The 11,219-nt window shown below is 31.5% G+C and overlaps 1 protein-coding gene across 2 annotated transcripts; it reads right to left on the bottom strand.

Annotated features, from left to right (window-relative positions):
- Nucleotides 1–685: 685 nt before the first annotated feature.
- On the bottom strand, nucleotides 686–10,864 carry gek (serine/threonine-protein kinase gek). Of its 2 annotated transcripts, none has more exons than XM_014234745.3 (17): nucleotides 10,687–10,864; nucleotides 9,925–10,170; nucleotides 9,342–9,613; nucleotides 8,038–9,252; nucleotides 7,359–7,975; nucleotides 7,135–7,277; nucleotides 6,497–6,668; nucleotides 6,140–6,246; nucleotides 4,033–4,145; nucleotides 3,223–3,972; nucleotides 2,863–3,139; nucleotides 2,067–2,495; nucleotides 1,807–2,010; nucleotides 1,501–1,686; nucleotides 1,345–1,438; nucleotides 994–1,208; nucleotides 686–942 (listed from the first exon to the last, which is right to left on the bottom strand). In XM_014234745.3, the coding sequence occupies exons 1-17, from the start codon at nucleotides 10,754–10,756 to the stop codon at nucleotides 797–799; spliced, it is 5,256 nt and encodes a 1,751-aa protein (XP_014090220.1). In that variant the 5' UTR covers nucleotides 10,757–10,864; the 3' UTR covers nucleotides 686–796. The 2 variants fall into 2 exon arrangements, with proteins under 2 accessions (XP_014090220.1, XP_014090221.1); XM_014234746.3 differs by having other exon boundaries at nucleotides 7,374–7,975; nucleotides 10,687–10,863.
- Nucleotides 10,865–11,219: the final 355 nt, after the last annotated feature.

Below are 11,219 nucleotides of genomic sequence, written 5' to 3'. Positions count from 1 at the left end.
TCGTAAATGTAGTAGCCATCTTTATAAGTAAATTTTAAATAAAACACCTATATTAGTATATGTGAGCAATTATGATAAAAGTTTAAAATTAACAATTGAACTTAATTTTGCAACACGAATAGAAATGGGAAGTATTTTACGAAATGCCCTTTTAAATATTATAAATGTCAAAAGTTGTTATTTGTTTACAAAGCTATAATTGTCAGAATGATGTACTAAAATCAGCGCTACAAACTATCACCCATTATACGTTCTCTACATTTAATGTAAATGATTACCAACTTTGTATATTGAAATATTGCTCTGAAGTATCAAAAACTTCACATTAGGTTCCGATACTACAGCACTCCTACATTTATTTATAAATAACTAAGATGGATTCGACTTTTTTTTAAATCCTCTCAGATAAAATTGATGAAATATCTGACGATATATGTACTAACGTAACTGAATTATAAGGTTTTCATAATTCGAAACTAACCATTTGATTTTGGATGCGTATCAAAGCGGTTATTGGTACACAAATCATCTCTTCTATCTAATTATGTAGTATGATATGACATAAGTTTAAATAAAGTTCCATTCTTTTAAGGATCATACTATCCAGTAACATAGTAATAAATATCTATTATCGCTTATACATAAACTCACCATTCTAGTTTAAAATTCATATTTTGTCCTCATGTTTTAAATATACAAATAAGTATGAGCATATTTATTTAAAAAAAATAGTAAAACTTATTATAATGTAACATAAAAAATAAATAAATACAAAAAAATAATACATTATATGACCTTAAAACGGCAAATAAGACTGTATGTCCGGTGAATCCTTTGGTGAGCTCAAATTAGAAACTGGACTTGGTGAGCGAGCTTGTGCTTGAAGTTGCTCTGATTCAATTGTTCTCTGTTGATCAATTGTAAGAGCTTTTTGAGGATTTCCTGTAATTGAATAACTATTAATATAAATTCCATTCAACATGAGTATTTAACCATTTTGTGAATTTATCATTTGGCGTGCAGTAGCGTGTGGTGTAAGTGAAGATTGACGTATAATAAAAGATTGATTGCTTATCTGATCAGCTGTTTCTATAGTAGTAGGAAGATCCAAAAGCCGTTGGTTTTGAATTCCGTCTCCTGGTCCCATATGTGAAATGTGATTAAAATTTGTTGGAGCTGATATCATTTTAGATCTCCTGTCGCTTGTGCTAAAATGAGAAATCAGTTTTCAAAATTTTCAACTTCAAATATATACATTTCTTGCAAGCAAATACGGTAAATACCTAAGGAGAAATATATACATTTTCAAAAAAGTTTTAGTTTGATTTAAATTATTTTATATACCTTTTAAATGACTTGTTCACTTCGCGAACAGAAAATCTTCGTCGAGGATTTTTAGATCCTGATTTTTCTGCAGATCCAATGTGAATAAGTTCTTCTATAAATAAAAATAATTAAAATACTTATAAAATTTTTAATAACACAATAATAACAACATACTTGTGTGTATGTTGGCTAAATATACAACAATAGGCGCATCGTTAACATAAGTCAAAACGAAATTTGTTTGTGGTCCTAACGGTTGCGCTCGTTTTAGTCCAATTGACTGCACCCAATCTGCGGTTTGGGTGTTGAAAATATCCACATGCGTTTCCGAAAATACTAGCAAATGTCCATCCAAATACGCTGAAAATAATAATGAAAAACATATGTAAACTATAGGACTTTTTTTATGCCAATAATCCTGATTTGTATGAGAGAAGGGAAAGTATGTGATAAACATAACGAAATATAATATTAATTTACTTATGTGAGTTGGATTAGCTGGATATGTAATTTCTCGATCCCTGGATTTTCTGCCTTGAAGATCCACGTAAATAGCTAATGTTTGAAATACTAATAAATACTCTCCGAATATTCCTCCAGGACACTGTATTTCAATTACACGAACGGCATCCACGCCAGAATAGTTTAAAAAGGCACACAATTGATTTTCCGGATGTATTAATGCTATGAATTGAATATTTATATTAGCTAAAACTAAAAAAATTATGATGTCAACTTACAAGTAGTCGTCGCTTCGCCCTGTAAATAATAGGCAGTGAAGCCGCTTTGATGACCGATAACAAGCCTTATGTCTGACAAAATTTGAAGGCTCTGGACTGGATACGCCACGGTGAATTCACACATTTTTTGATGCCTTAAATGGTTTCGATTTATCTCATACACCACCACTTGTGTTTGATTGGTTGGACGCTTCAATGCTACGACAAACGCATAAATATTCACCGGGGATCGACGAATGATGCCGGTGCATGCCGCAATACAATTTTTAGAGTCTGAAACTTTTATCCACTCCACGTCGCTCACTTCCAAAGCTCTTATGGGAAGCAAGCGTATATGCCTTTGTTTACCGCACAAAATGACTAGAATGTGCTCTTCTTCTACGTACCACATTTGAATAATCTTTTTACTTTCACCAATACGATTTATTTCTATGAAAATTTAAATAAAATAAAATGACAACTATATGTATAAGCCTTATTTATATTTGTTAATTATTATTTATTATTTAAGGTAAAATGTCTTAATTTACAACAACCAAATATATTTCGCATGTAACTGTCTTGAAACTTTTTTTAAACGAGTTTAGTTTTATTCTTGCATTGTTTTATTTTACAACGCAGGTATTTAAACTTATTTAAATGGGTCATATATGTAGTTTCCAATGTCATTCCATAGAAAACAGTCATTTTTTTAAGGGAAGTTTTGTAATATTATTCTAGAACTGTCACAAATAACCACATGCTATATCTTTAAAAATTCGAAAGTAATATTAATTTCAATACATGGTTTACTTACCATATTCTTCTAGATTAATACAATATAAGCCATCCTCTGTTCCCAGTAAAAACTGATCAGGATAAACTATAACAGAGCTTAATGCACTCCTCACTATTGTCAGAGAACTGTCTAGTATTTCGTGTACTTTAAATATAGCTGTATTCGGGAGATTATTGCGTTTTAGTATGCGATGCAATTCACCTAAGGCAACTACCCATTTTCGCTTCTCTGTTTCATTGTCTGCCAACATTAAGGTATTACACGTGGACCCTCCTTCAATCAAGGAAGTCTTAATCTAAAATTCCATAAATATATTGAAATGAATACACACTTTTTAAATAACATGTGAAGCTTATTCATATCGCTGAAAACACTTACCCTAAATATGCATGGCACATCTTTCTTTGTAGCATGTATGACGTCACTCTCTCGAACACTGGCAACAGCAAATTCCGGATCTCTCATGTCTAGAACTTGTGAAACATTCACACTGGGCAAAGCACTTCTTTCCGCTGATATATCGTACAAGAATAACTTGAAATCACATACGACTACAAATTGACGCACCCAACCCCTTTTTATAATACCCATCTTTGGCACTTTTACATATCCCTCATAAGCTGTACCAATCCCTCGAGTTGGGTCAATGCCCAACGGCCGCTTCGTTTGATCAATTGGCACAGGACATATTGTAGGAACTTTCTGACAACAAACAGTGTGACAGGCAAAACCACAAAACTCACATACAACACCCTGTCTGGTTAGGCCAACCATCAGCGAAGTGCAGTGGTTACATTTTGTTGGGCTGCTGAAAGTTCTAACCAAAAACTGGTGCACTTTGGTGGCTGCTACATTCGTTGGATGCAATTCAAGAGGTTTAACACTAATGCTGCTTTTAGAGCTTGACTTACTATGATGGCCGTGAATATCATCCAAATCGCTATTATCTTGTTCATTTTTGTAGTCTGTTGTTAAAAAATGTTTTTTTTCTACCATATAATATGGATACAGTGAGTCCAGCTTCGAGTTTTGCGGATAACGAATAGTATACGAACTACTTGAAGTTGCAGAAGAGTTTTGAGTTTGTTTTAAATTTCCGAGTGACAAATTATTATTAAATGAACTACCCTGCAATACAACAAGAAATTTAAAGTTATCACTAAAATACATGGACATTAGCAAACATACCATAACATCTCTGGAAATATTGCTATCAGCATCAATATCCGGAATTTCAATATTTCCTGCAGATTCCTTAAAGAAATAGTTACAAGACGTTTGCGAAGAAGGTCTTTCCAGAACTGTTTAAAATTATCATTTATATATCATATAATCGTTGATAAAAACGGAGATTAGGAAAAGCGTAAATTTACATACATAAATACAATTATGCAATCAATGTATTTATTAGTTATGTTATTAGGCAGAAAACCAGGCAATTGGATCGTACGGTTTAACACGCATCGTTGTAGGATCAAAAAAGCGACATGAAATGAGAAAAATGTGGATTATTAGCATGAAACATAAAAGAACGCCATGAAAAATAAGCAAAATACATAATATGTATGCAATTTAATGCAAAAGTGTAAAGTTTAACGAGTTTTAATGTCTACATTAAGATTTTTATATAAATACGAATATTATGATATTACATATGCGTATGATACGTATAAAAGTACATACATATGTATGTATAACTTTGCACGATTTCTGCAATCTGCTTAATTTTCGACATATACATGTCACGTGCTTATACGGTTTCATAAAAGCACTTCCAATGAATAATTATTTCAAACCCTTATTTAATGAAAAAATTCAAATTAAATTTCTGGTATACCAGCTGTAAACTCAAATAAGTCATTACTAATATATACTGAAATTTTACATTAACAACACCAATACACAGTTTTTATTCTTGAAATAATAGCACGTATCACTTTATAAGCTCTGCTCTATTTATATTTTGAGTTATACTAAATAGTTATTGATATTAACACTAATTGTTTTGTTAGTTTTAGTAAACAAACTCATATGGAATGCACATTTGTATGTATGTATGTTGGATTTCTGATAATTAAAAAAATATTTCATGCTAAAAACACGCAATTAGTTAATAGATAAAAAACGATTCTTATTACATAACTGCAAACACTTCATTTCCATAATATATATTTCATGTATTATTTAATTTTATTATTTATTTTTTTCTCTTTATTTTAATTGTTTATTAAAACTGATTAACAACATTCAACAATAAAATTTGAGAAATACGTTGAAAGTCATTGAAAGAAAGCTTAGTTTTTAAGTTTTTCGTTTTAAAACCCCCAATTTTTTTTTTCTTTTATTAACTGAAGATCCGCTCCTAAAATTTTTTAACTGTAAAAAAATTTGAAAAGTTATAATCGCGTAACAAAAACAAAAATATGCCTACAAAACACGATGTAACTCCAACCCATAAAGATATGCTAAAGCGGTGTACAACTTTTTTTGCAAGTCTATGAAGATTTTCAAAAATATATTGCGATTTTTCGTGCATTGGTTCTTGTTGGGCTTGTTGTACTTGCAATGAAAATCTTAACACATCTATTATATTAGTTGCCCCTGTCATTGAGTTGGTATCTATGCTTTCACTTGCTTTTTTCAAATTAGTAATTAACTCATTAAGAGGTTCGGCAAGCTCCGTGAGTTTGCCCTGATGAATATTTATTGGCGTGTTTCTGCAGAATTCTGTTGTCATGCTTTTTCCACTTCTTCGCCCCCGTACTGGGCATAACTTCATACTATCATCCAATAACTTAGTTAGCATATCTTGTATATACAATTTATCTACAAATTATGAATTAAAAATAAATAGTGAATAAATATTTCTGTCAATATGACTCAATAAAGAAAAATTAACTAAGCTTAATATATATTTATGTAAATAATATCTTAGATAGTTTTTCAGGCAAATTAATTAATAACTGTCAGCTAAGAAAACTTTCTATACGATAATTTTTATACCCCACTTTTTTCCAGTGTTACTAAAATTTATTAGTTCTACATATATTCGAATATTTCAAACATCGATTATAATCGATTGTACAATAAGATTGATACAAAAATTTTTGTACAAACTTTATGTTGTACGTTGTCATTTTAAAACAGGAGTGAACTAATTTTGAGACATTCCGTGGACTTTCGATAAAAAAGTAAACAGCTAATAGCAGCACTTGACTGGGCTTAACCCACATTATATTTCAATTATTTAAATATTAAATATTTTGATATATAGCAAAAATAAAAGCGTACTTACATCCTTCCGAAGTTTCTAATGTTTTTTGAATATCGCGAATTTCATTTTCCTTATGATGAAGCTCATATAAAGCAGAATCACAACGATTACGACTTTCTCGTAGATCCCTAAGAGTAAAAAAATGTAGACGATAATTATTATAAATATTTAAAACATTAGTATATGAAAATAGATACTGAGAAACAATAGTATCTATTGTTATGTCAATAACATTAAGCATAAATAAGTTAGAAGTTATAAAATACAATTAAGTTTCGGTTATAACTTATTACATCGCATTTTTATGCTACTCAAACATTCGAAAAAAATGTTTATTAGAAGGAATTGTCCTCAACTTTTCATAAATTGTTTACATACTTCTGAGTTGCAATTAATTCTGCTCGTGTCCTACTAAGTTCTTCCGAAATAAGCGTTTTTGCCTGGATCTCGGCCTGAAGTGAACTTTGTAAATTCAATAACTCCATCTTATCAAGCTTTTGAGAACGTCTATTACGCCAATTTTTCGTTTCATAGTTTTGCTGAAATGAACCTATACATGAATAGAAGATTTTATTGCAGAATTTAATTTATGAAAGCTGAGGTGGATAATGATAGAAACAGTTAAATATACAAATAATTGTTGCGAATAATATAGAATTCGACTAATTTAATATTTTATATCAACATATATAAGGCAGGAGGATATACATTACCTAGAGTACGAGTAATTTATTCAATACACAATACTCTAGAACAATAGGAGAATTAAATATTCCACAAATACTATATGTAATTTTTTCTTAAAACATACAGTGAATGACCAATCGATTTTACCAAAAATTATGAGATATTCGGTGGATAAAAATAAAGTCACCGATGTTGCATATTCAGTAGTAATTTTAACATATATAAAACAATGTATTCCACAAATGAACTTTGAATTTGTGGCGTTACATCTTAAGAAGAGGAAATATTTTAATAAATTAAAATTATATTTTTAATTTAGAATTGTTTACCTGAGTGTTTTAGATATTCAACCTCCTCAGTCATTTTTGTTGCTAAGGCTTGTAAGTAACTTCGAGCATCCTTTTCGTCAGATACCCACTGTATTATTTCGGACATTTGTCGTTCCCATTGTATTATAGCTTGCCGCTTTGTCCTATCGATTTCAAAATAAAAAAGTCAATGTAATGTCCAACTGTATACTGAATATGAAGATAATTAGTAAACATAAACGTGCCTACATAAGAAGTACCTTAATTCTTCACAATTATTTTGGTCTTCTATTTGCTTTGTTTGTAGTTGTCTTATGGATTCTTTGAGATTTTCCATTTCTGATAATAATCTTCTTTTTTCTTCTGCCCATATACTCTTCTCTTGCTCATACATTTTTTTCTGCTCACTTAATGTATCTACAGTGTCATTTTGAGATTCTAATCTACTTAAGTCGCATTTTTCACGAGTTTTTTGAAGTTCTATTATTAGGAAGTCCCGATTCTTCTCGGATTCCATTAGCTGCTCTCGCAGTTCAGATAGCTCAATGTTAAAGCGGGTTTGTTGCTGATTCAGTTTTTCCGAATATTGTACCTCAATTCTTTCGATTTCGTATCGCAACGGCTCATTCGCTGGAAAAGTGGAGTTCATATCTGTATTACTTTTGCTTCGTAATTCTGACTGCAGCTGGCGACAATATTCTTCAGAACGTTCTCTTTGTTTTTTTTCTTTTGCCATGTCAGTTATGGCATCTTCTACTCGTAGCTCAAGTTCCCGTCGGTTTTTATCTGCCTTTCGAAGATCATTTCGCAAGTTGTCTATTTTTTTCATAACTGATTCCAACTCTTCCTCTTTATCACGAACCTAAAAAATATTTTTCGTGCAACGATTAGACAAATCACATTAAAAACAAAATGTAAACTCACCTGCCGTGATAATTTTTGTTTTTGAGAACGTAATTCGGATAATTTATCGGTAACTTCTGCGTATTCCATCATTGCCAATTTTCGTTGGCATATGGCATCTTTTAATTCAGATTCTTGAGTTTTTATTCTATCCAGTGCTTCACCATACTCTTTTGATGTGAGACATTTTTCCCGTTTCACTTCGTTCAATTCTTGTTCCAATTCTTTCAACCGTGCTATATAAGCGGGGTTGTTGCAATCTTCGGGTGTTGCCTTTTCAATAATTTCTAAGTTTTTCAATTTGTTTTCAAGCTCATAATTTTTCCGTTTTAAACAATTTATTTCTTCAATGAGATTACATTTTTCCTCCATTATTTCAGGATCCATAGATTTGTCTATGTCGACAATTGCATGGCTGCAATTAATTTCAACCTTTCCCAAATCAGATAAAGAGCTACATTGAGTAAAAGTAAATCCAATGAATGGTAAATGAAGACCAGAAAAAGCAATATTGGCTGCTGGTGGCACAGTGTCGGAGAGATGCATATCTGTATCATCAACATCAAAATTGGAGGTATCAGTTGGACTTGACACTTCAGGTATGTAGGGGGCTTGACTATATCTAAGGTTATCCCAATCTAATCCTGCAAACCAAGGGTGGTTTTTAAAATCATCTGTACCATTTTGTCCTAAACGATTTTCAGGTGCACAAATGAGCTTCCGCATTAAATCTTTTGCTTCTTCTGATATAACATAATCAAGAGTCTCCTGAGCAGGAAAGTCGAAGCAATTTTGATGGTTCATTATCTTTCCATATGTTTCAACAAGACTCTCAGCATAAAAAGGTGTTTCGCCATACAACATTTCATACATACAAACTCCAAGCGACCACCAATCACATTCAGCTCCATATCTACCCTGACCATCTTCCATTGCTCGAAGTATTTCAGGAGAAATGTAATCCGGGGTACCTACGGCGACATTTGATTGGACCATTCCATCTATACCAATCCGTAAGCAAGATCCGAAATCAGCTAACCGTATGTGTCCTTTCATGTCAAGCACCAAATTATCCGGCTTTATGTCACGGTGTACATATTGGAGTTTATGTATGCTATCTATTGCCAAAATTGTCTCAGCAATATAAAATTTCGCCATATCCTCAGGCAAACGATCTTCAAATTTGCTTAATAGGGTTAACAAGTCTCCACCACAATAATAATCCATTACAAGATACTATTCAATTTATATACAAAACAAAAACAAACCATTACCGTCTACACTTACAATATTACACAATTCAATATCTTTAGATTCATAATTACCAAATTGCTATCATCCTGAAAAGCATAATGCAAATTTGTTATCCATTGTCTATCTCCGTACACCAAAACATCGCGTTCTTCTCGGAAACACGCTGTTTCCGCACGTTTAAGCATTTCCCATTTGTTTAATGTTTTCATTGCGAATATCTGGTGCGTTGCAAGCATTCGAACAACACACACTTCCCCAAAGGCGCCACGCCCAATAATTTTAATCGTTTCAAAATCATCTCTAGATAAACGTAGTTGTTTAAACAATGTAGCCACTGGTTTTACTACAACAAACAAATTGTTTATTAGTGCTTGCAATTTGTAATAATTTTTGATAAATATAATATATCCATATGTAACATATACAATGCATATAAATAAATTTTTATCTCAGTATCAGCAAAAAAGTTCTAATTTAAAAATATCAAGGTTAAAAGGTTTTCCAACATGAATTTTGTTTATTAAAACAAGTTCAAAAAAAAATTGATTTTGTAAAAAGTAGAAATGTGTGCTTCCTATATCAAGATAACAATATATATATATAAGGTGATTTGATCGGGTATAAGCCAACATAAATATATACAACTTCACTTACCTAACTTTATAAAATCAGCCAGCGTCTTCTCTCGTCTCAATGATGAATTGCAGCATTCATCGTACAAAACAAGTAGAGTGTCCAACAGTGTTTCAATTGACACAGCTTTACCATCAATATTCGAAAGTATATCGGTTTTTTCTTGTAAGTAAGTTTTAGCTGTCAGCATTCCATTGGTTACTCCTTTTTGAAATATTAACGATTCTAATATTTTCAAACGCTTAGAAAATCTATTACCGCTGTGTACTTTTTAAAAATTAGATACATTCAAATATTAAATCCAATAATAAATATAAATGTTTTTATAGTATATAGTTGCCTTAAAGAATTAAGTTATAGTTATATTGACTTAACTTTGATAATACTTGGTACAATAATATTACCTATTAAACGTCATCACCAACCCGCATAACTTAAAATAGATCTAGGAATATACATATTTGCATAGTTTAACAGATATTGTCGTATGCTAACATGTAAATTACAACAATACTTCATTATTTAAAACTGTATCCCCCAAATCGCAAACATATTTGCATATCTTTTCAGATGAACAACCATTGCACGGTTAATTGAATATGTAAATGTCTACATATATACTTAAATAATCACTTTCATAAGTACAAAAGTTAAAACACTGCAACCGGAAAATTGCAATACATTGTTTTTTCCCCGTATTATACATAGACCATATATAGCACAGCAATTGCCTAAATATGCTCAACAAAAAAATATTCTGAATTCTTCCACAAGTATATTTACCGACGGATTCCGAGTTTTCAGTTTTAAAACTCATACTAAGTTTTTTGTTTTCTTTTCCATTTACGTTCATGCAATCATTTCTTGTGTAAGTACAATTCACTTAACCACGGTTCACGAATAAATTTGCTGAAATCACAACAATTTGACGGTGTGGAAAATTTATGAAATGACGCACATAATGCAACCCGAATACACTGGAAAATAATAGAGTTGCCAAGAAATATATAAATCTATACTGCTTTATAAGTATATAAACATTAGGGCTGCTGTGACCTTTTTCCTATAGTTGAATAGCGCGTGAATAAATTTGGACAATTTATAGGTTCATTAACTGCTATATATGCAGCCAAACAGTCACTACAATCTAATTCACGCACACGGTCACAGGCATCTGAACCGGCTACACTAGGTGGCTGATACTGACCTATTTATAAAGGTCAAGTGCACTTTAACTATCGGTAGTAATCGGCAAAAAATAAACAAATTTTTGATTGTGTAACGTCCGGATAACCAACGTTTGTTTCCTACATTAG

Source organism: Bactrocera oleae, chromosome 4 (assembly GCF_042242935.1).
Source record: "Bactrocera oleae isolate idBacOlea1 chromosome 4, idBacOlea1, whole genome shotgun sequence".
Lineage (NCBI taxonomy): Eukaryota > Metazoa > Arthropoda > Insecta > Diptera > Tephritidae > Bactrocera > Bactrocera oleae.
The sequence above is the reverse complement of the archived record's forward strand: the minus strand, read 5'-3'. Positions and strand labels throughout refer to the sequence as shown.